General features: G+C 40.4%; 1 protein-coding gene across 1 annotated transcript in view; it reads left to right on the top strand.

The window, feature by feature from the left end:
* Window positions 1–393: 393 nt before the first annotated feature.
* Window positions 394–25,862, top strand: part of TNFRSF19 (TNF receptor superfamily member 19) — a 93,080-nt gene continuing 67,611 nt past the window's right edge. Inside the window, exons 1-3 of the mRNA XM_055244643.2 lie at window positions 394–542; window positions 11,110–11,212; window positions 14,416–14,526. Of these exons, the coding sequence (XP_055100618.1) occupies window positions 11,144–11,212; window positions 14,416–14,526 (180 nt within the window). The 5' untranslated portion in view covers window positions 394–542; window positions 11,110–11,143. The remainder of the gene's footprint in view (window positions 543–11,109; window positions 11,213–14,415; window positions 14,527–25,862) is intronic.

The raw sequence follows: 25,862 nt of genomic DNA, 5'->3' as shown, positions 1-25,862 counted from the left end.
TCTGCTACCTCCGCCGATCTGAGCTCAGGCGCAGCAGCGCAGACCTGGCCGCCGTATCCCCTCCGGGTGGGATGCGGGCCCACGCGGGAAAGGCTGAAAGGTGGGGAACACCCGGGCGGAAAGGAAGCCTCCCTCTCTGCTCTGAAGGAAAGTCACCCAACACAGGCATGTTCTTGGTGGTCTCCGGTCCCCCATCCCCAAGCCCCCAATGAGCCTCACACTCATCCGCTTCAGTAGCCGCGACGCAGTGGGGGCTGGGGGCGGGGCTCTGGATGGGGGCGGAGCCACGGCGAGGGCTGCGGTGAGCGCGGGGCCCGGGTGGGCGGTGCCTTGGGCGGGGCTGCTGGTGGGCGGGGCTCCGGGGTGGCGGCCGTTGCCGGGCTACGGGAGAGCGCGGAGCCCTGTGCGGGGAGGTGCAGGGCGTGCACGCTGGACTGGACCCCCATGCAACCCCGCGCCCTGCGCCTTAACCAGGACGACTCCGCGCGCCCCTGAGCCTCGGGCTCCGGCCCGGACCTGCAGCCTCCCAGGTGGCTGGGAAGGTAGGTGCGTCGCTGTCCCGGGCGCGCGGCGTCCCGCGAGGTCTTCAGCCCTCGCGCTGGTGGATCCCTGCTGGGTGGGATCCGGGAGAGGAGGCGGCCGCCCGAGGGAGGGAGGAGCGCAGGCGGGGGCTGCTCACAGGCGGAGTACTGCGCGGCGAAAGGAACCCCCGGAGGGGCTGACCGGGTCCCGGGACCGTGACAGGCGGCAAGGCGGTGGGAGGGGAGCGTGTGAATTCACGCCGGGTCCCCGCGGGCGGTGCGAGCGACGCGACCTGGACTCCTGTCCGGGATATTGTAAATAGATTTGCTTGTGAGGCTCACGACTGGGAGCCTGTCACTCTGCCCAAGCCCGACCCGGCCCCGGCGCCCGCCCGCGTCCTGCGGAGGTCCCCTGAGCCAGCGCGCGGCTGCAGGCGTCTCGGGGCCGCATCCCGGGCCAGCGCCGGCGGCGGCGGGAGAGCGTTGTCTGTGAGCGGCCCAGGGTATATTCCTTTTGTGGGAAAGAGTTCCTTAGAGTTCAGCAGGAATTATTAGTGTATTGATGAGTAGAGCCTGTGATAGATTTAGAGAGTGAGAAAGCCAGCTCTTACAATGCGTGTAATGCCATCTCATGGAACAGAAATTTGGCTGATATACTCCTGGAGATCAAGTTTGGCGGATCAAAATTCTGTGACCTCTTTTGATGGTAGTGCACTAGTCATCCAGTCTCCGTTCACTATTGTAAGAAATCCATGTCTTTTTTTGCATTTTAATGAAGGACTCAATTTGCATACAAAATCATCACCATTGTTCAGTGTTTCTTTTAACTGAAACAGTTTAACCCAAGATATGTATGAAGACGTAGTTTTTACTCCGATGACAGTTTCTTTGACTACAAAAGAAAACAATTTCTTTATGTAAACAGGAAACGGTTATTGTTAGACATACCTCACGCAAACGATATTTCTTAGTGTTGTCATTTCATGATCAGATATTAGATGCAAAAGGGAGGATTACATTGCGTTACTTCAGGATTTACTCAGTACGTTTTCTGTGGTGCAGTTTCACCTTAGGCGTTTTTGCCAACACTGCTTTCAGGTAGTCTTAAAAATTCCAGGCAGTGCTTATTATCTAATTGAAAGGTATAGAACTGGAGGGGTGAGAATTGAGTCCTAGTGTGGAAGACAATTTTTGACATTCACAGAGATGTGAGTACTTAAAAAGAAAGCTTCTTTGCATAACATTTATCAAATTGTTCTGAAAGTAAAACAAAACATAGAAATGCATTTTCATTTGGAAAATATAGCCTTGGCATCAATGCATGAAGCATTATCATGAACTCTGTTCTTTACTTTTTAATCTATGAAAATGTCTTACCACGCCTACTTTATTACCAAAGCCACATGGCTTTATTGACTTTAGGAAACTTTTTTCCATAGTAAGTGCTAACTCTGAGAGATGGTGTTAGTATTTTCAGAACAATCATGAAAGTTATTTGTTTCTTTGGCCGAGTGTGTCTTACAACTCTGAGTCCAGGCTGGATCTTGAATATGCAGTTATGGACACATGAAGAGCATTATGCACTGGAAATTGCAATGTTGATGTGCCTTTTCTTTTTTTTCTTGTTTTGTTTTTTTTTTGTTTTTTTTTTTTTTGAGACGGAGTCTCGCTCTGTCACCCAGGCTGGAGTACAGTGGCGCTCTGCTCACTGCAAGCTCCACTTCCCGGGTTCACACCATTTTCCCGCCTCAGCCTCCTGAGTAGCTGGGACTACAGGCGTCCGCTACCACACCCGGCTAATTTTTTGTATTTTTAGTAGAGATGGGATTTCACCGTGTTAGCCAGGATGGTCTCGATCTCCTGACCGCATGATCCGCGTGCCTCGGCCTCCCAAAGTGGCTCCGAAAATACAGGCGTGAGCCACCACGCCCGGCTGTCGATGTGCCTTTTCTATCCAGAAGACCGAATAAGGAACATTGCTCACTGTAAAAGAGATTTTTTAAAAGCACAGAACATTTTTTTTAACTTCAGATGATAATAGGCTTTTTACATGTATTTTATAGTGGAAAATGGATTGCGACATGTAATGTCACATGCTGTCTTTAATATATTAATTTCCTAGTCATAGCTCTGTTACATGAATTTAGGGCATGTTGGGGACTTTTTAAACATAAGTAAGGAATTCTGCTAACATTCATAAAAAGAATTTGAGTCTCTTTTTTCACCTATTGCAATCTCTGAACCTATGCTTAACTCAATCCCCTGTGGCCAATTCTACCCCTCAAAAATTAACACGATTCAAACAAAAACTCCAGGCATCTTTAGTAAAAAAGCCAAAGCCCTTTTAAAACTGATGAATCAACATTTAAAGTCAAGCATTAAAAAGTCTGGAAAAGGCCAACATGTTCTATTTGTGTTGACTACAGATTGAATATGAATGCCCACTTGAATAAAACACACCCCCAGTAAATACATTGACAGCTGCCTATGTGATAAAAGAGCCAGGGAACAGTTAAACAGTTAAATATATTTGTCTTGTGGCAGCTGATTATTAAATATTCACAGGGTCGGCCGGGCGCGGTGGCTCACGCCTGTAATCCCAGCACTTTGGGAGGCCGAGGCGGGCGGATCAGGAGGTCAGGAGATCAAGACCATCCTGGCTAACATGGTGAAACCGCGTCCCTACTACAGATACAAAAAAATTAGCCGGGCGTGGTGGCGGGCGCCTGTAATCCCAGCAGCTCGGGAGGCTGAGGCGGGAGAATGGGTGAACCCAGGAGGCGGGGCTTGCAGTGAGCCAAGATTGCGCCACTGTACTCCAGCCTGGGCGACAGTGCGAGACTCCGTCTCAAAAAATAAATAAGTAAATAAATAAGTAATAAAGATTTGGGATGCTGCATATGTGAATTACCCTGATTTGATCATTACACATTGTATACATATATTAAAATATCACTGTCTCCGATAAATATTACAATTATTACATGTCAACTGAAATTCAGCAAAACTAACACCCTTAGTGAGATTGATTGGCATATAGTAAGTGGCATATATTTAAATTTATAATTAGGTAAGTTTTGACATACTGTGAAACTGCCAACACAATCCTGATGGTGAACACATAAAACACACCCTAAAGTTTCCTTACAACTCGTTGTAATCCCTTTCTTCCATATTTCCTTGCCTTCTTCAAGCCCCTGACAACCTCTGATCTGCTTTGTCATTATGTATTAGTTTGCATTTTCTAGAATTTCATATAAATGTAATCGTACAGCATGTCATTCTGGGAGGAGGGGTCTGGCTTCTTTCACTCACAATAATTATTTTGAGATTCATCCACATTATTACAGGTATCAAAAGTTAAATCATTTTTATTGCTGACTAGTATTCCATTGCATGCACCATAACTTGTTTATTTCTTGACTTGTTTATGGACACATGGTTGTTTTCAGTTTTTAGCTATTATGTATAAAACTGCTGTGAACATTCATGTGCAACTTTTTGTATGAAAGTTTACTTTCCAAAATACTGGGAGAAGAATGTCTAGGTGATATTAAAGGTGTGTGCTTAACATTTTAAGAAATGTCCAAATTGTTTTCCAAAGTGGTTGTTACACTTTCATTTCTAGTAACAGTGTATGAGAGTTCGAATGCTCCAAATCTTCACCAACAATGGTGTGACCAGATGTTGTATTTTAGACATTCAAATAAGTAGGCCGTAATAGTTCATTGTGGATTTAATTTTCATCACTCCAGTGGCTAAAAATGTTGGACCCCCAAAAAAATGATAAAGTAACCCTCTAGGTGAAGAAAAAGAAAATTAAAGTGGGTATGAACATAATTTTTTTTTCATGATTTAGTGATTGAGTAGTGAGTTTTTGGTATTTTATGTGTCTAAAATGTTTACATTTAAAAGTAAGATGTTTAAACAGTTATGGGTTATCTTCTGGTCCACATGTCACATAATATGTACCTTTATTTACCTTTTAAACTGAAGTTTTAAAACCTGGGTTTTAAAAAGAGAACAACTACCCGTCAGCAATTACAGAAGACAAAGGAACTTGTGTATCTGAAGACTGAATGTTATTTAACAGCTCTTTGGTCAGCTTGGATTGGTCACATATGTGGAAACTGGGAAATAATAGGGGCTACTTACACTGGAGAAGAACACTACAAATGGTGTTCTATCCAGACTTCCTTCTAAAATAAAAATTTAAACAGCTGTGTTTGAGAGATGGGTATGCACAATTCTTGTAAGAAAGACTGTGTAGATGTTTGAGGTCCCCTTAGTCCCTGATGCTACCATTGTGCCATTTGCATTTCAGGGTAGAGAAACATTCATAAATTTTGGGAAAAGCACATTAGTTACAATATGCTTGTTGACTGAACATTTTGGGAATTCTGACAGTGATGTTCCTAACGCAAAGATGATAAAATGTACAACTTAGAGAAATAAAAAGAATTAGTCTCAGAAAACCCCGCACTAGGTTTTTTTGTTGTTGTTGTTTTTATTTTTATTTATTTTTTCTTTATATCCATAGGGTTTTGGGGAACAGGTGGTATTTGGTTGCATGAGTAAATTTCTTAGTGGTGATTTGTGAGATTTTGGTGCACCCATCACCTGAACAGTATATGCTGAACCCGATTTGTAGCCTTTTATCCCTCACCCCCCTCCACCCTTTCCCCACAAGTCCCCAAAGTCCATTGTATCATTTTTATGCCTTTGCATCCTCATAGCTTAGCTCCCACTTATGAGTAAGAACATATGATGTTTGGTTTTCCATTCTTGAGTTACTTCACTTTGAATAATAGTCTCCAATCCCATCCAGGTTGCTGTGAATGCCATTAATTCATTCCTTTTTATGGATGAATAGTATTCCATCATCTATATATACCACAGTTTTTTTAGCCACTCGTTGATTTATGGGCATTTGGGCTGGTTACATATTTTTGAAACTATGAATTGTGCTGCTATAAATATGCGTGTGCAAGTATCTCTTTTGCATAATGACTTGTTTTCTCCTGGGTAGATACCCAGTAATGAGATTGCTGGATCTAGGTTAAGTTTTATTAAAAAAAAAAAAATTAGCCTAATAGAGGCCCTTACTGTTTTGAACTTTGGGAGAATTGGAGATACTGTATGTGGCAGCAGAAAATTTTTAAGTTTTTAGGGTTTTTAGTAGAAAATACCTTATAATTTGAAAAAGAGAAACCATTCTGATTTCCCAGCCAATAACAATATGTATATTCTAATCACAGCACACCTTTGTGAGTTCCTAGGCTACAAAGAGGTCTGCCAACTCTACTATGTAAGAAGAATGATTTTCAGAATATAGTGAGATTGAAGGCTAAGATACAGAATAGCTAGAAGCCGGGGGTTATTGTTTTGTTTGGAAATAGCATTACTCTAAATTTCTAATTAATGTTTTATTCCCTTTGCGTGTGGGACTGGCAGTATTTCTAAGTCATTTGTGATTATGTTGTGCCATTAAAATGTCAAAGGCTGTATTTATAGCATTGGCTTTATTTCAATGCTGATTTATAAATTGTAAAACTGCCAGTTTAATATCAACATTTTAAAAATGTTTCATCTTATTACATATTAGAAAAATGTATGGTTTGAATATAGCTTCATTACATAGTGTGAATACAGTTTTTTTAGATGAAAACTGTTACTAATTGCATGCACTGCATCTGTTGGATAATAAATAGCTTTCAAGAGATAGGAAAAAAAGAAAATTAAATAATTTATTCTGAAAAAAAGAGTATCCAGATTATTAGAATTATTACAAAGCACATATGTTTTGGTCATTTACACCATCAAAAATATAGATGATTCTCAGACAGGTTACTGATTATAGTGTAATTTTCTTTCTAATTATCACCATTCTTCCTCTTTAGTGATTCTTGTCTATATTAGAGCACTACCTTCAAGAAATGGGGTTCTGACCTGGATTTGTTCTACCACAGTGATTTGCATTTCAACCTCAGGTTATATTTGCTCATATTTTTCCACATATACTATTTTATCCCTTAGAACTCTGAGAAGTAAACTGTTATCCCTAGTTAATGAATTTCTCTCTCGATTTAGCATGCATTGGGCACGTATTGTGAGTTACAGTTCTATAGTGAAATCACAACTCTTGTCATTAAGCTCTCAAACCTTATTTGATTGGTGGTCAACTCCAGTGGCTGGGTTGGTGATAAAATGAGGGAAGGGAGCCCAATGAGACAGTGGGGAGTGGTGGAGACTAGTGCATTAAAGAATAGGTCTTTCCATGTAAGGGACAACTGATATGAGCTCTAGCTCATATTGCCTCGATGTGGGACTCAGGGCTGTCAGACCGTCTAATCTTTTAAGAACATTTTTCATTTTTAATATTGAAAGCAAATTTTAAAGATTAAGTGCTGCAATGACTAAAGAAAATAAATGTAGCCGGGTGTGGTGGCTCACGCCTGTAATCCCAGCACTTTGGGAGGCCGAGGCGGGTGGATCACGAGGTCAGGAGATCGAGACCATGGCGAAACCCCGTCTCTACTAAAAATACAAAAAAATCAGCTGGGCACGGTGGCAGGCACCTGTAGTCCCAGCTACTCGGGAGGCTGAGGTAGGAGAATGGCGTGAACCCGGGAGGCGGAGCTTGCAGTGAGCTACGATCACGCCATTGCACTCCAGCCTGGGCGACAGAGCAAGACTCCGTCTCAAAAAAAAAAAAGAAAAAGAAAAGAAAAGAAATGTTGACCAGATGCAACACAAAGGCTAGAAAGAGAGAGAAGTAACCAGGTAATTATGCAGTGAGTGGAAGTCCAGGGTGCTGTGGAAGCAGAAAGAAGAGATACTGTTGCAGATTTAAGGGGATTCCAGAAGATCTGTGACAGGCTGGGGGCAGGCATTGTAGAGGAAGGGACAGTTGAGGGACCTGCTGGTGGAAGCAGTCACTGTGGTTTGAGATCCAGGGGTCCGCCCAGCCAATCAGAGATGAAGCCCAGAGCTGCTCTTCCCCGGCAGTGCTCCCGTCTCTGCATGGTGACATGCTAGCACAGGTGTTCATGATTTTGGGCAAGAAGGCACAAGGGGTGTGCGTTATAACACCTATTGGATTTATCTTAGAGGGAGGCCAATTAGGACACATCCGTGTTAGTTACCATTCACTCAAATGAGCGGGCTGAGCAGCTTTGAGAAGCAGCCACTCTGTGTGCAGCTGAACAGCATGTTTCCCCGCTCTGCACTTGGGGTTTGTGTCCTTTCTTCTTTGCATGCTCCTGATACTGCCAAGCTGCGTATTGTTGTTGAATAGCAGATAGTGAGGCCAACATTTCATGCTTGTGGAATACAGTAAACCAGGCATCATTAGTCTTCTCCCGAGTGCTTATGTGGGGCCAGTTTCTCTGTACATGTCCTCCAAGAAATGCATGCTAGACTGTTACAGATGCTGTGGAGACTGGAGGTTTTGGCAAACTATAAAAACCCCAGCAGCCAGACCCATGGTACATAATCTCAGTTATTTGTATGGCTTGTGCTTGCTAAATCATCCCCAAATAAATAGAACACTGAGGCATATAAAAGCATTTTTCTATCTTTGGGCCAGAACTTGAATGTCCAGAATTTAAAAATAATTTTAATACATAACCTTTTGATTGCCTTATTTTTATTTTAAATATTATTACTTAAACGCTTAAGCTATTTCATTAAATTTCCCTTCTTTTTATGAATGCCAAAGAATTTCATAAGGAATTTCATTCCACTCCAGGAAATTCAAGGTCACACTTATAACCCTCCACCAGCTAAATTGTTTATTTCTAAAATACTCCTAGGCCAGGCTATGTCAAAAGGTGTTTTGGAGATCACTACCTTGGCCACGCTGTGAGCTCCCTTGAAGGAACAAGTTGTAGTGTCTTCTAGCCTAGTCCTGCCTCCTTTCAGGCACCTAATGGCCGTTTAACTAATGTTTGTTGAATAAATAAATACATGATTAAATGTATTACTGCATTATGTGTCTCTCATCAGTTTTGTTGAGGTAGCCCTGCTGCCCCGAATGGCAGGAGTCATTGGATGCTGGTGATGGGTTAGGACACAACCCTAGGTCAGCACGGCGGGATGCTGAGGAGCCCTGTTGTGGAGTTACCAGGCATGAATTGGATTTGATTTCCACTGGTTCTAGTATTTGTTTCCTTTGACCTTCAGTTTTCTCTTCCATCATATGGGAATAAATGTCTCCTTTAGAGTGTGGTAGAAAGGAAAAAAAGCTATCCTTTTTTAAAGCATTAGCACAGTACTCCACATTATAAATGCTTGGTTCAAACTCTTAGTGGATTCTTAGTCTTCAGATGCCTTCTGCAGGCTCCTGGGTCCTGAGGGCTAGAAAGCTGCTGCCACTTGACTGCGGCCGCCTAGATGCCTCCTATTTGTCCGATGGATTAGTCTTCAAGGACTGTCACATCCTAAGGGATCACTTGATTCTCAGTAATAATGTCATTAACATGAAGAACAATAGTAGTTGCTAACACTTCTATAGCACTTATCATGTGCCAGAAATGGTTTACATCAGCTAATTCTCCTGAAAGTGCTTTACAGCTGTGAAACTCATTCCTCACAGCAATTTCAGGAGGTAGGTACTATCATTCTGCCCCATTTAGAGATGAGGAAACTGAGACTCAGGGTTAAGTAACTTATCCCAGGTTGCACAGCTCATAAGTGGTGGTCTCAATAACAACAGCAGCAGTAACAGCATCAGCAACTGCTCTGGGCGCTGGGCTCAGCACTTTGTGTTAGCCCAGTTAGTCGTCACAATGCCCCTGTGAGATGGGTTCTATTTTTGTCTCCTTATGGATGTGTAGCATCAAAGTGACAATGTTAAGAAATGCTTCACAATTTGTCTGCCTTTTTCAGTAGTTAGTGTAGCATCCCACTAGACAATTCTATCCAAACTAATTGCTCGAATATAGTATGTGCTGATTGACTTGTCAATTTCTTTGTCTCATATTTTGTGTAAATGCTTTGGCATTATACCTGTTTTTTCTTATTAGTTTTAATTCCACCTAAATTACACATTTTTTACTTTTAGAACTTAATACATTTTTAAAAATTTAAGATCATATCACAAAAGAAATAACCTGAAGCATGTGCTTCAAAGAATGTGATTTTTATCTTCTCACCCTAACCCTGTGTCTACACAAGCAGTAAGTTGCATGGTTGGGTAATTGCTGGATGATTTTGAGATGTGCCAGCAGGAAAAAAAGTTATGACCAAGTAGCTGGAAAAGTGAAAAAAGCTGTTTGAATTCACTTCAAATGGATCATTCACTCAACAAAGGTAAATGATTTTTTATTGCCCTGGCAATGTGACCTGCCCAGGCAGTGGACGTGGTTCATCTGGGTTCAGCCACTTCCGGGGTAACCGTCGCTCACCCTTGATAGCTGCTCAGCCTGCAGCGGAGGCAGCTCTGCCCCCTCTGCCTCCTTTGTTGTTGTTGTTGTTTTTCTTGAGCTCCTTGCCCATGGTTCTGGTTCTGTGCTCTGGTTTCTTTCTAAGTCAGATGATCCACTTGGGATCTGTTAGGTTTGGAAACTTCAACTTTAAAGGAAACCAAACTGCTGTTTCTCTACCTCATGGAGCAGCCAGATGAGGCTTCGCTTTTTCTTTTTGATCTCTTCTCTGGACATGTGTGGATCTGTAAAAAACAGCCAGATTTGGTTCTACATTTTAGATCATTCCTGGTTAAGATAAAGAGGCTTGGTTTATCTTTTATTGAAATGTTAGGTTAGTGCCTGTGATTTCATCACTCGTCAATGACTTTTAGATGTTTTAAGATGAATGCTTATTTTTCTGCCATACATACTTTGCACTATTCTGGTTTGGGAAAGAATTCATAAATGCGAAATGTTATCTGTCTGCTTCTTAGTGAAAACGAAGTTGTCAAGATACAAGCCTAGCGTCTTCATTTAATAGCACATTGTCTGTCAGGGCGTATGTGACACAGTAACTGTAGAAAAAGATGCTCCACCTGGGTTTGCATCCAGCTGTGCCTCTTACTAGCAATGTGACCTTGGGCAGGTCACTTAGCCCTCTCCGAGTCTGTTTCCCCATCACTAAAATGGGAATAATGATAGAATCTACCTTCTAGAGTAGTTGCGAGGATTAAGTGAGTTAGCATGCTGAAAATAGTACCTGGCACATACTTGTTATTTTATCACTGTCATTACCCTGTTGGCATTGTCTAAACCCATATAAATGGGAGGTTTATATAGTCACTGTTTGCATAGAATTTCATGCTGAGTGAAGTAGATTGGCCGCTGTAGAGACACGGGTAGAAAATATCAATAAAGGCGGGTATAGCCTGGGAACTCAGAGCCTCTAAGAGTTTTGCATATAATGTATAGGTAAACAGAGCTTCAATTCTCATAATATGAGTTATAAAAGAATTACATATTATTTGTCTTTTTTCTTTTTTAAAGGTGGTTTCTTTTAAAACACAAATAATATTTATTACCTAGTCTATATAGTAAGTGGTAAATATTATATAGTAAACAAAGCACAGTCACTGATGTTTTTAATATTAACTGCATCTTCCTTTCTATCTTTTATTTAGAACTCTCCAACAATAAATACATTTGATAAGAAAGATGGCTTTAAAAGTGCTACTAGAGCAAGAGAAAACGTTTTTCACTCTTTTAGTATTACTAGGCTATTTGGTAAGTAAACTCCTTTTTTCTTTCATAAGAATGTGGTGAAAGAATTCATGTACTAACAAGTAGTAGGAGTACCAAAATCATTTTTTTTTTTTTTTTTTTTGAGACAGAGTCTTGCTCTTTTGTCCAGGCTGGAGTGCAGTGGTGCAGTCTTGGCTCACTGTAACCTCTGCCTCCCAGGTTCAAGCGATTCTCCTGCCTCAGCCTCCCGAGTCACTGGGATTACAGGCACCCACCACCACTCCCAGCTAATTTTTGTATTTTTAGTAGAGATGGGGTTTCACCATGTTGTCCAGGCTGGTCTCGAATTCCTGACCTCAGGTGATCCTCCTGCTTCGGCCTCCGAAAGTGCTGGGATTACAGGCGTGAACCACCATGCCCGGCCCAAAATTATTTTCTATTTCTGATCCAATATTATGTTTTTATCTCTTTCAAATGGCATTTTATTATTTTCGCATGTAATTAATAAGTGAAAGATTGCTGCTCATTCATGATATTTGTAACAATTGTTGGAATTATCTTATTTAAATGTAGGTGAAGTCATAAAATTGCAGTGTTACTTGTGGCATTATGAGGATGACACTATTTTGCCTTTATAGGCATGTATCTCTTGTAACATATTCTAGAAGCTAAAAGACCATACATTCTAATTTGGAGCCCATGACCTACACAGTTTATGAATAATTTAGAATAGATTTTTAAAAGTTATTATTGTATATAGTTGTTTATATTCTTCTTGGTTCCAAAAAGCATGAAACACAGACGGAAAATTTTAATATTTGAAAGTTTGACAAAAGATTTATGAACGTGTTCAAAAGAACAAAATTTATTTAATCTAGAGATAAAATAATGATCAACAGATATATAAAGAAAGATTTACACTGAAGACAGTATGCAAAGTTTTCTTGAAAGACAAAGTTAGGCTGGATGCTGTGGCTCATGCTTGTAATCCCAGCACTTTGGGAGGCCGAGGCAGGTGGATCATTTGAGGTGAGGAGTTCAATACCAGCTTGGCCAACATGGTGAGACCTCATCGTTACTAAAAATACAAAAATTACCTGGGCGTGGTGGTGCACACCTGTAATCCTAGCTACTTGGGAGGCTGAGGTAGGAGAATCGCTTGAACATGGGAGGCGGAGGTTGCAGTGAGCTGAGATCATGCCACTGCACTCTAGCCTGGGCAACAGAGCGAGACTTTGTCTCAGAAATAAATAAATAGATAAATAAAAATAAAAAAATAAAAAAATAAAGACAAAGTGGGATTCAGGTGAATGTAGGAGAGCTTCCCTGCTGTAATTGGAGGCTGTTAAACATTGAATAATGGTCTAAGAGGAAGGTTGTGTAATTTCTTTCTCTTTACAGTCTCTCAGTGGTGGAAGGGAAGCTCCTACCCCTTATAAATAAGTAAACTCCTCCAAGATTGGGAGTTGAGGAGGACTTGCGGCAAGAATCTTTATAGCCTTAAAAAATTTTCTTTCTTTTTTTTGAGACAAAGTCTTGCTTTGTCACCAGGCTGGAGTGCAGTGGTGCGATCTTGGCTCACTGCAACCTCCGCTTCCTGGGTTCAAGTGATTCTCCTGCCTCAGCCCTTGCAAGTAGCTGGGACTACAGGTGCACACCACCACACCTAGCTAATTTTTGTATTTTTAATAGAGACAAGGTTTCACCATGTTGGCCAAGATGGTCTCAATCTCTTGACCTCATGATCTGCCCACCTTGGCCTCCCAAGGTGCTAGGATTACAGGCCTCAGCCACTGTGCCTGTCTGCCTCAAATAATTTTCTGGTCTCAAACCTCACCTTGAATTCTTCCTCCTGCTTGCCCTAGATGTTAAACCTTTGACCTTAAAGAGGTTGTTAGATATCTTCACAGATATTCCTGCTTCAAGGTGGAGGAGGTTTGTACAGAATTATATGCATCAAAAACAATATCCTGTGCTCAACTGTGTGGTAAGCATTAGACAGAACAGCAGGGTCTGTTCCTCCAGTTCCTCCTAAGATTTTCAGCTTTTTTATTATTTTTTATTATTTTATTTATTATTATTATTATTATTATTATTTTATTATTTTATTATTAAGGAAAACAGAACTGCGTCAGTAGCACTATTCAGGGCATTCTTGCTTAGGATAAGAGGTTGGACCAAACGTCTTCACCAGTTCTGTGATGCTGCTAATACCAACATTACTCATGAAATACTGTCCATTAAGCAGATAAACATATTTTTCTAGGATGATATCATACAAGGAGAACTTGTTGTTTTCAGAAAAAATAAGAGAGAAAAGCTATATTTTGGAAAATGGCAAATAACCTTTGTTTTTGCCTAAGTATAAATTTTCCATTTAAGTCCTATTCTGTGAACCAAAGCATACTGTTAGGTCCCAGGCAGTGGCTCAGTGTTAATCAGTAAAGGCATAAGCTCAGATTTTGATGGCACTTCTACTTCAAAGAGTCCCGAGAGTTGGGCCACTACTGCCATTTTTATCATCATCACCAAGAATTTTACTGGTGTCCTGATTCTTAGAAATTATTATTTGAAAGACAGCCTCTAAGGAAATGTAGTTCAGTTGAAAAGGGTTGAAACTTCCCCATCAAAACCACAAGGCAGATAAGTCTAAACGATAATTGCAAAGTTCTTGTGGCTATACTCTTGTGGCTACACTAATTATTCAATTTATTTAATTCATTATACTTGAATATGTTTATATATACTTGAATATAAGTATATATATACTTGAATATGTTTATATTTCTTGGATTAAAAAATTTTTTAATTCAGATTTTTTTCTGGTAGCAAAAGGACCTTGGGTCATATCAAAGAAAGTCAAAGACATCAAACAAAGTCATACCTGTTTTTTTTTAAGTCTCTTCGTACTTAGAGAAGGGAACAGCTCCTAAGTCATATCGTATCTTGAGTCCCAGAAGGGTATCTGAGGAGGATAGCAGTTAATTCCAAGAAAATGGGATACCCTGTTTAGAGAATCAATGAGTATTCTCTGGAATACAGAGAAGAATTTGGCTTATTGATGTAGTTGTTCCACTGACTTATTCAGAAAGTGTGTTTTCTTCCTAAAGTGAACATTGAATTGACTTGAACTGATATTTACATTCAGTGATTATGTGACTAATATTGAAAATATTGTTCCTTTCTTGCAAAAAAATATGTTTAACATACTTTAAGATAACATTTTGTTAAATTTTTTTTTTCAGTCATGTAAAGTGACTTGTGAAACTGGAGACTGTAGACAACAAGAATTCAGGGATTGGTCTGGAAATTGTGTTCCGTGCAACCAGTGTGGGCCAGGGATGGAGTTGTCTAAGGTATATTGGATACATGGCAAAGTTGTATATCTGTGTTTGTAAAATGCATCCTTCTTAACTAAATTCTTTGAGTTAATTATTAATGAAGCTTTGGATACCATGACAGAATTATTGGATCATTATGTCACTTTAGCCAAATATCATACAATTCCCTTTTTAATACTTTCGATTCATGTGTCTTACTGAGATAAATAGGTTCTCAAACCCAGAATTCAACAGACGTCATTGTTTTATATAATTTAAGATTTGTAGTGTTTCACTAAAACAATAAAAATTTTAAGGTGAATTTGCATTAATCAATAACAACCGAAATTCCATTGAAGATTTAAAACTAAAGCATTGTGGGGTGGCTAGCAAGATGGCCGAATAGGAACAACTCTGATCTGCAGCTCCCAGCGAGATCAATGCAGAAGGCAAGTGTTTTCTGCATTTCCAGCTGAGGTACCCAGCTCATCTCATTGGGACTGGTTAGACAGTGGGTGCAGCCCATGGAGGGTGAGCCAAAACAGGATGGGATGTCACTTCACCTGGGAAGTGCAAGGGGTCCAGGTTCTCCTTCCCCTTGCCAAGGGAAGCCTTGAGGGACTGTGCCATGAGTAATGGTGCACTCCAACCCGGATACTACACTTTTCCCATCGTCTGTGCAACCCACAGACCAGGAGATTCCCTTAGGTGCCTACACCACTGGGGCCCTGGGTTTTAAGCACAAAACTGGGCGGCCATTTGGGCAGACACTGAGCTAGCTGCAGGAGTTTTTTTTCATATCCTAGTGGCGTCTGGAATGCCAGCAAGACAGAACCATTCACTCCCCTGGAAAGGGGGATGAAGCCAGGGAGACAAATTGTCTAGCTCAGCAGATCCCACCCCCACGGAGCCCAGCAAGCTAAGATCTACTGGCTTGAAATTCTCACTGCCAGCACAGCAGTCTGAAGTCCACCTGGGACACTCAAGCTTGGTGAGGGGAGGGGCATCTGCCATTACTGAGGATTGAGTAGGTGGTTTTCCCCTCACAGTGTAAACAAAGCCACCTGGAAGTTCAAACTGGGTGGAGCCCACCACAGCTCGGCAAAGCCACTGTAGCCAGACTGCCTTTCTAGATTCCTCCTCTCTGGGGAGGGCATCTCTGAAAGAAAGGCAGCAGCCCCAGTGAGGGGCTTTATAGATAAAACTCTCATCTCCCTGGAACAGAGCACCTCAGGGAAGGGGTGGCTGTGGGTGCAGCTTCAGCAGACTTAAATGTTCCTGCCTGCCAGCTCTGAAGACAGCAGCAGATCTCCCAGCAAAGCACTCGAGCTCTGCTAAGGGACAGACTGCCTCCTCAAGTGGGTTGCTGACCCCCAAGCCTCCTGACTGGGAGACACCTCCCAGCAGGGGTCGACAGACACCTCATACAGGAGATCTCCGCTTGGCATCTGGCAGGTGCCCCTCTGGGATGGAACTTCCGGAGGAAGAAACAGACAGCAATCTTTGCTGTTCTACAGCCTCTGCTGGTGATATCCAGGCAAACGGGGGCTGGAGTGGACCTCCAACCAACTCTAGCAGACCTGAAGCAAAGGGCCTGACTGTTAGAAGGAAAACTAACAAACAGAAAGGAATAGCATCAACATCAACAAAAAGGACGTCTACATGAAAACCCCATCCGAAGGTCACCAACATCAAAGACCAAAGGTAGATAAATCCACAAAGATGAGGAAAAACCAGTGCAAAAAGGCTGAAAATTCCAAAAACCAGAATGCCTCTTCTCCTCCAAAGGATCACAACTCCTTGCCAGCAAGAGAACAAAACTGGCAGAGAATGAGTTTGACAAATTGACAGAAGTAGGCTTCAGAAAGTGGGTAATAACAAACTTCACCAAGCTAAAGGAGCCTGTTCTAACCCAATGCAAGGAAGCTAAGAACCTTGAAAAAAGGTTAGAGGAATTGCTAACTAGAATAACCAGTTTAGAGAAGAACATAAATGACCTGATGGAGCTGAAAAACACAGCACAAGAACTTCGTGAAGCACACACAAGTATCAACAGCTGAATTGATCAGGCAGAAGAAAGGATAACAGAGATTGAAGATCAACTTAATGAAATAAAGCGTGAAGACAAGATTAGAGAAAAAAGAATGAAAAGGAACAAACAAAGCCTGCAAGAAATATGAGACTATGTGAAAAGACCAAACCTACATTTTATTGGTGTCCCTGAAAGTGACGGGGAGAATGGAACCAAGTTGGAAAACACTCTTCAGGATATTATCCAGGAGAACTTCCCCAACCTAGCAAGACAGGACAACATTCAAATTCAACAAATACAGAGAACATCACAAAGATACTCCTCGAGAAGAGCAACCCCAAGACACATAATCTTCAGTTTCACAAAAGTTGAAATAAAGGAAAAAATGTTAAGGGCAGCCAGAGAGAAAGGTCAGGTTACCCACAAAGGGAAGCCCATCGGACTAACAGTGGATATGTCTGCAGAAACCCTACAAGCCAGAAGAGGGTGGGGGCCAGTATTCAACATTATTTTTTTTTTTTTTTTTTTTGAGTTGGAGTCTCGCTCTGTCGCCCAGGCTGGAGTGCAGTGGCACGACCTCGGCTCACTGCAAGCTCCGCCTGCTGGGTTCACGCCATTCTCCTGCCTCAGCCTCCCGAGTAGCTGGGACTACAGGCGCCTGCCACCGCGCCCAGCTAATTTTTTGTATTTTTAGTAGAGACAGGGTTTCACCATGTTAGCCAGTATGGTCTCGATCTCCTGACCTCGTGATCCACCCGTCTCGGCCTCCCAAAGTGCTGGGATTACAGGCGTGAGCCACCGCACCCGGCCTCAACATTCTTAAAGAAAAGAATTTTCAACCCAGAATTTCATATCCAGCCAAACTAAGCTTCATAAGTGAAGGAGAAATAAAATCCTTTACAGACAAGCAAATGCTGAGACATTTTGTCACCACCAGGCCTGCCTTACAAGAGCTCCTGAAGGAAGCACTGAGTATGGAAAGGAACAACCGGTACCAGGCACTACAAAAACATACCAAATCGTAAAGACCATCGACACTGTGAAGAAACTGCATCAACTAACAGACAAAATAACCAGCTAGCATCATAATGACAGGATCAAATTCACATATAACAATATTAACCTTAAATGTAAATGGGCTAAATACACCAATTAGACTGGCAAATTGGATAAAGAGTCAAGACCTATCAGTGTGTGGTATTCAGGAGATCCATCTCACATGCAAAGACACACATAGGCTCAAAATAAAGGGATGGAGGAATATTTACTAAGCAAATGGAAAGCAAAAAAAAGCAGGGGTTGCAATCCTAGTGTCTGATAAAAAACTTTAAACCAACAAAGATCGCAAAAGACAAGGGCATTACATAATGGTATAAGGGATCAATGCAACAAGAAGAAGGGAAGGGCTAACTATCCTAAATATATATGCACCCAATACAGGAGCACCCAGATTTACAAAGCAAGTTCTTAGAGACCTACACAAAGAGACTTGGACTCTCACACAATAATAGTGGGAACTTTAACACCCCACTGTCAATATTAGACAGATCAACGAGACAGAAAATTAACAAGGATATTCAGGACTTGAACTCAGCTCTGGACCAGTTGGACCTAATAGACATCTACAGAACTCTCCACCCCAAATCAACAGAATATACATTCATCTCAGCACCACATTGCACTTACTCTAAAATTGACCACATAATTGGAAGTAAAGCGCTCCTCAGCAAATGCAAAAGAACGGAAATCATAACAGTCTCTCAGACCACAGTGCAATCAAATTAGAACTCAGGATTAAGAAATTCACTCAAAGCCGCACAACTACATGGAAACTGAACAACCTGCTCCTGAATGACTACTGGGTAAATAACACAATTAAGGCAGAAATAAATAAGTTATTTGAAACCAATGAGAACAAAGACACAATGTACCAGAATCTCTGGGACACATTCAAAGCAGTGTGTAGAGGGAAATTTATAGCACTAAATGCCCACAGGAGAAAGTGGAAAAGATCTAAAATTGACACCCTAACATCACAATTAAAAGAACTAGAGAAGCAAGAGCAAACAAATTCAAAAGCTAGCAGAAGACAGGAAATAACTAAGATCAGAGCAGAACTGAAGGAGATAGAGACACAAAAAAACCGTTTAAAAAATCAATGAATCCAGGAGCTGGTTTTTTGAAAAGATTAACAAAATAGATAGATCACTAGCTAGACTAATAAAGAAGAAAAGAGAAAAGAATCAAGTGGAAACAATAAAAAAAAATAAAGGAGATATCACCACTGATCCCACAGAAATACAAACTACCATCAGAGAATACTATAAACACCTCTACGCAAATAAATTAGAAAATCTAGAAGAAATTGATAAATTACTGGACACATACACCCTCCCTAGACTAAACCAGGAAGAAGTTAAATCCCTGAATAGACCAATAACAAGTTCTGAAGTTGAGGCAATAATTAATAGCCTACCAACCAAAAAAAGCCCAGGACCGGACGGATTCACAGCCGAATTCTACCAGAGGTACAAAAAGGAGCTGGTACCATTCCTTCTGAAACGATTCCAAACAATAGAAAAAGAGGGACTCCTCTCTAACTCATTTTATGAGGTCAGCATCATCCTGATATCAAAACCTGGCAGAGACACAACAAAAAAAGAAAATTTCAGGCCAATATCCCTGATGAACATCACTGTGAAAATCCTTGATAAAATACTGGCAAACCGAATCCAGCAGCACATCAAAAAGCTTATCCACCACAATCAAGTCAGCTTCATCCCTAGGATGCAAGGCTGGTTCAATATACTCAAAACAATAAATGTAATCCATCACATAAACAGAGCCAATGACAAAAACCACATGATTATCTCAGTAGAGGCAGAAAAGACCTTTGATAAAATTCACCCCATCATGCTAAAAACTCTCAATAAACGAGGTATTGATTGAATGTATCTGGAAATAATAAGAGCTATTTATGACAAACCCACAGCCAATATCATAGTGAATGGGCGAAAGCTGGAAGCATTCCCATTCTCACTGAACAATGAGAACACATGGACACAGGGAGGGGAACATTACACACCAGGCCCTGTCGTGGGGTGGGCGACAAGGGGAGGGATAGCATTAGGAGAAATACCTAATGTGGATGATGGATTGATGGGTGCAGCAAACCACCATGACACATTTATACCTATGTAACAAACCTGCACGTTCTGCACATGTATCCCAGAACTTACAGTTTATATTATACCCTAAATCATTGATAACAGGAATCATGAATGCTACTACTTACTGGGACTTCTTTTCTTAAAATGACTGTTAGCATTACTAGTCAAGAAGTAGAGCCTGCCAGTGTCTTAAATAAAGATGCTCCAAGATAGCAGGCATTTTCCAAACCATGGTTTTGAACATTCCTTTGACAGTATGTGTCTTATTATTGATCTCACCACAGTGAGTGTATGTTACTCCCAGGAGCACTTTAAATATATTCATGTCAACCACTATATGCTAAGAAACTGTGTGTTAGTGTGTGTTATATCAGGACATATTTCACAGTCTTGGATGTTCTGAGGCCTTCCTTTTCTTGTGAGCACGTTCAGAGCTATACATCCATTTGCTTTATTTGCTGATCTTTTGAAGATGTTACTAGTTGTGGAGAAGTGATATATTGTTTTGTTTTAAATAAAACATCAAAGCCTTTCTGTTAGAAAAGGAACAATAGATTTTTCTTTTTATTTAAAGGGACTTTTAAAAGAGAAGTCCTTTTCCCCTACAGACTGCCATTATTTACAGTTGAGTCTTGTCATTCATAGATTTTTGATCAATGATCTATAAACAGCAGGAAACAAAGAATTATGCATTCCACAAGTGGCTTCTGGAAGGTAGCTTTTCTCTCTGGCTTTTGTGTTAAATGAGTGGTGGCTTTTAGTATCCTGGGCTTTACATTTGGATTGAAACTGACTGACCTTCAAAGTCTGTGTGATATCTCATTAACAGTAGCATCTCAACAGGCATTTTTCAACCCCTGTTGATTACAATAACATGCACTTTCAGACATAGATTTTTCTGTGTTGGGTGTAAAAAGATTAATTTTTAACAGGTTGACATATCTAAGATCAGTGAACAAAGTATTTAAAAATGCCATCATGCCCAAGAGGAAAATAGACTGCTGATGAAAAGAGTCAAACTCTGTAAAATATTTGAAGAGATTTATTCTGAGCCAAAACATGTGTGACCAGTGGCCCATGACACAGCCCTCAAGAGATCCTGACAACATGTGTCCAAGGTGGTAAGGCTACAAGTTGGTTTTATACAATTTAGGGAGACATAAGACATCACTCAACATTGGTTCAGTCTGGAAAGGCAGGACAACTGGGAGTGGGGAGCAGGTAGGGGAAGGGGGAATCCAGGTCATAGGTGGATTGCAGGATTTGGTTATTATCTAAAGACCTGGAGTCAATAGAAAGGAATGCCTAGAGTCAATAGAAAGGAATGTCAATAGAAATGGTTAAGATAAGGGGTTTTAGAGACCAAGGTTTTATCATGCAGATGAATCCTCCAGGTAGCAGACTTCAGAGAGAATAGATTGTGTTTTCTTATCAGACTTAAAGAGTCTGTTCCATCAGTAATTCCAGAAGGGAGGAGGGTACCATGAGGCATGTCTGGCTCCCCCTTTCCATCCTGACCTGAACTAGTTTTTCAGGTTAACTTTGGAATGTCCTTGGCCAAGAGGAGGGGTCCATTCAGACAGATGGTGGGGGCTTAGAATTTTAATTTTGGTTTAAAGATGGTGACATTTCTTTCCTCAAACATTCTTCTTTTCCCAAATCTCAGTGAAAATCTGAATGAAACTTCACAGATTCTGAGACATGAGTGAATAATTTCTAAGAAATAACTGTCTAATCTTCATCCTTTGAATCTGCAGAATATAACCTTAAGGTAATTTTTGGAGAATCAGACCAGAAGATGAAAGTCCTATTAGCCTTAATATTTTTGTTGATTAAGAAATCATTTTCCCATTTCGGATTTCATATATATGAGGAATTTAGAGGTTGTCACTCTATCCCAACAGGAAGTAAAAAGCTGAACAAACTGAAAAGTCCACAGCTCTTAGATTTGCAAGAGAAGTGAGGTTGCAGGCAGCTACAGAGAATCACAATACATTGCTGCAGAAGCCTCCCCAGGAGCCAGCACCAGGGTGGGAAACCTGCACTGTTACTGACAGCCTGCTGTAGCCTAGGTTTGGAAAAGTCTGAGAGTTAAAACTCCAGGAGGACCCACTCACAGAGCACCCTCCCATGCTTTTGTGGGTTTTACCTCCAGGAACTCAAACCGATTTTCACAGTAAATGTCAAAACCAAAACAAAACCAAACAAAAAAATCCCTTGTTTTTCTGACAGGGGAGGCAGAAAAGGAACATTTTGAAATATGCTAGAGCGCTCTTTTTCTTAACAAGGACTGCCCTCAAGAGAAACGCATACACCAAAGGCTCACCTGCTGGGGTTTTATCAGGGGCTAACTGACCTGGGGAAGGGAAATACTGACTCTGCTCCAGCCATTCTCTCCCATTTAAGGGAGAGGCACTGGGGAAGCTTACAGTACAGAGGCACAGGCCTGCACAGGACTATGGAAAGCTGCCCTTTCCTTCACTTCTCATCTCCACATTACTAAAGTCCTGTTTATAGTAGCTCCTTCTACCCAGTGTATCATGTATGACATTTAACAAAAATGTACAAAGCATACTAAAAGGCAAAAAATACAATTTGAAGAGACAAAGCAAGCATCAGAACCAGACTTGGCAGGGATCTTGGAGTTATCAGAGAGAATCAAGAACAACTGTGATTAATATGCTAATAGCATTAATCATGAATATTCTAATATTAATACGCTAATCAGAGAAAGGAACAGAAGAAATATTTGAAACGATAATGACTTAGAATTTTCCCAAGTTAATGCCAGACACCAAACCGCAGATCCAGGAAACTCAGAGAACACCAAGCAAGATAAATGCCCAAAAACGACACCAAGTATATCATTTGCAAACTGCAGAAAAACAAAGAAAAAGCCCTGGAAGAAGCTAGAGGGAAAAAACGCCATATGTACAGAGGGGCAGAGATAAGAATGACATCTGACTTTTACTCAGAAATCATGCAAGGCAGAAGAGAGTGCAGTGAAACATTTAAAGTATTGAGAAAATAGCACCTAAAATTCTGTACCCTGAGAAAATTTCCTTCAAAAATTCTCAACAAAATATTAGCAAATTGAATCCAACAATGTATATAAAAAAAATCACACACTGTGACAAAATGGGATTTATCCCACATACACAAGGCTGGTTCAACCTTTGAAATTCAGTTAATGTAATCTGTCACATCAGTGGGCTAAAGAGGAAAAAAATCACATATAGCAATAAGTGCACAAAAAGTATTTGAAAAATCTAACACCCATTCATGATTAAAAAACAACAACAACAAAACCTCTCAGTAAACTAGGAATGGAAAGGAATTTTCGCTACTTGGTAAAGAATTTCTACAACAACCACAACAAAAGCAAAACTCTAGAGTTGACATCATACTTAATGATGGAAACTAGAAGCTTTCCACTAAGATCAGGAACAAGGCAAGGATGTTCCCTTTCACCACTCATTTTCAGCATCATACAAGAAATCCTAACTCATGCACTAAGACAAAAAAAAAAAAGAAATAAAAGGTAAACTGATTTGGAAGGAAGAAATAAAGTTCTCCTTGTTCACATACGGCATAATCATCTATGTAGAAAATGCAAGAGAATTAACAGAAAAACTCCTGGAATGAATAAGCAATTATAGTAATATTTCAAGATACCTGGTTAATGTACAAAAGTCAGTAACTTTCATATATACTGGCAATGAACAAGTGGGATTATAAATTTAAAATAATATAATTTATATTAGCACCCCCCCAAAAATAAAATACTTAGGTATAAATCTAATAATATATGTACAAGATTTTTATGAGGAAAATTACAAGACTCTGATGAAAGAAATCAAAGAAGAACTAAATAACTGGAGAGATATTCCATGTTTATGGATAGGAAGATTCAATATTGTCAAGATGTCAGTGTTTTTCAACTTGATTTATAGATTCAATGGAATCCCAATCAAAGTCCCAGCAAGTTATTTTGTAGATATTGATAAACTGATTCTAAAGTTTATATGTAGAGGCAAAAGACTCAGAATAGTCAACACAGTTTTTTAGAAGAAAAAGTTGGAGGATTGACACTACCCACATGAAGACTTACTGTAAAGATACAGTAATCAAGACAGTGTGGTATTGACAAAAGAATAGACAGATCAATCAATGGAACAGAATAGAGAGCCCAGGAATAGACCCAGGTAAGTGTAGTCATCTGGTCTTTGACAAAGTAGCAAACAACATGATGGAGAAAAGATAGACTCTTCAACAAATGGATCTAAAATAACTTGACATCCACATGCAAAAAATGCATCTAGACACAGACCTAACTCAAAACAGGTCACAGACCTAACTGGAAAATGCAAAGCTATAAAACTCTTAGAAGATTTTGTCTAGAAGACCGTGGGTTTGGTGATGACTGTTTTATATGACACCAAAGGCACAACCCATGAAAGAAAGAATTAATAAGCTAGACTTAATTAAAATTAAAAATTCCCACTCTGCTTAAGACACTTTTGAGAGAATGAAAACACAGGCCAGAAACTGGTGGAAAACATTTGCAAAAGATATCTGAAAAAGGACTGTTATTCAAAACATACAAAAAATTCCTAAAACTCAACACTGAGAAAACAAACAAATCCAGTTTAAAAATGGGTAAAAGACCTTAAACATCTCACCAGAGAAGATATACAGATGGCAAATAAGCATATGAAAAGATCCTCCATGTAGTATGTCATCAGGGAAATGCAAATTTAAGCAACGCGATACCACCGTACACCTATTAGAAATCCAGAATCCAGAATCCGGAACACAGACAACACCGAAGGCTGTTAAGGATGTGGAGTAACAAGAGTTCTCATTCCTTGCTAGTGGGAATGCAAAATGGTACAGCCATTTGGAAGACAACTTGGCAGTGTCTTACAAAACTAAGCATACTCTTATTATTTGATCCAGCAATTGTGCTCCTTAGTATTTTATCAAAGGAATGGACACTTAACACTTATACAGATACCTGCACACAGATGCTTACAGCAGGTTTGTTCATAATTATGAAGACTTGAAAGCAACCCAGCGGTACTTTAGTAAGGGGTGGGTAAATAAGCTGTGATCCCTACAATGGAATATTACTCTGCACTAAAAGGAAATGAGCTATCAAGCCATGAAAAGACATAGAGGACCTTAAATGCACATTACCGAGTGAAAGAAGCCAATTGGAAAAGTCTGCTTACTGTATGATTCCAACATTCTAGATACGACATTCTAGAAAAGGCAAAACTATGGAAACAGTAAAAAGATCACTGGTTGCCAGGGGTAAGGGTGAGGGAGGGATGAATACGTGGGCATGGAAGATTTTTAGGGCAGGGAATCTACTCTGTATGATACTGTAATGGTGGATGCGTATCATTCTGTGTTGTTCAGACTCACAGAATATAACACCAAGAATAAACCCTAATGTAAACTGTGGAACTTAGGTGACCATGATGTGTTCACAGATTGTAAAAAATGTATCATTCTGGTGCAGGGTGCTGATAAGAATGAGGCTTCGTGTGTGGCGGCGGGGGAGGGCAGGGCGTATAAGGACTATCTCTCTACCTTCCTCTCAATTTCGTTATGAACCTAAAAACTGCTCTAAAAAATTGTGTTTATAAACAGAAATAATCCATCTTCTGAGAACACCATCTGATAACAGGTGCTGTATTTCATATTCCCATGGCTATCCAGAAGAAATGTTTTTCTGTAGATAGCAGTTTTCTATAAGGATTGAAACAGCCGTCCCCCTGTGAAGGAAGAGCCAAAGGGAAGCAACCAGAACAATTCTGCCTTTATGTACTTATTTCATTTGTTCATCTTCTGTTTCTGTATTTATAATTTTTTTTTAAAAAAAAGACTAGGACAAATTGAGTGAGGAGCAATAAAAGTAAAGGTAATAATGTGAGTGAAAAATGAGATTCTTAGGACCCACTCAGGTGCACAATTGTATACCATGTTACCGCATGCCTGCCCTGAGCCGTCCACCTGGAAGCCCATGTTGTTCAGCTTTTCTACCCTGTATCTACAGAGCACCCAGCTCCTGACACAGTACATGAGTGAACAAATCAGTTAATCTCAAATATTACTTGGAAAAAAAAGTGACACTTAAATCTAGTAATATAAAAATGAATGAA

Source organism: Symphalangus syndactylus, chromosome 15, assembly GCF_028878055.3.
Source record: "Symphalangus syndactylus isolate Jambi chromosome 15, NHGRI_mSymSyn1-v2.1_pri, whole genome shotgun sequence".
Taxonomy (NCBI): domain Eukaryota; kingdom Metazoa; phylum Chordata; class Mammalia; order Primates; family Hylobatidae; genus Symphalangus; species Symphalangus syndactylus.
Note: the sequence above shows the minus strand (reverse complement) of the source record. Positions and strands in the feature narration are given on the sequence as shown.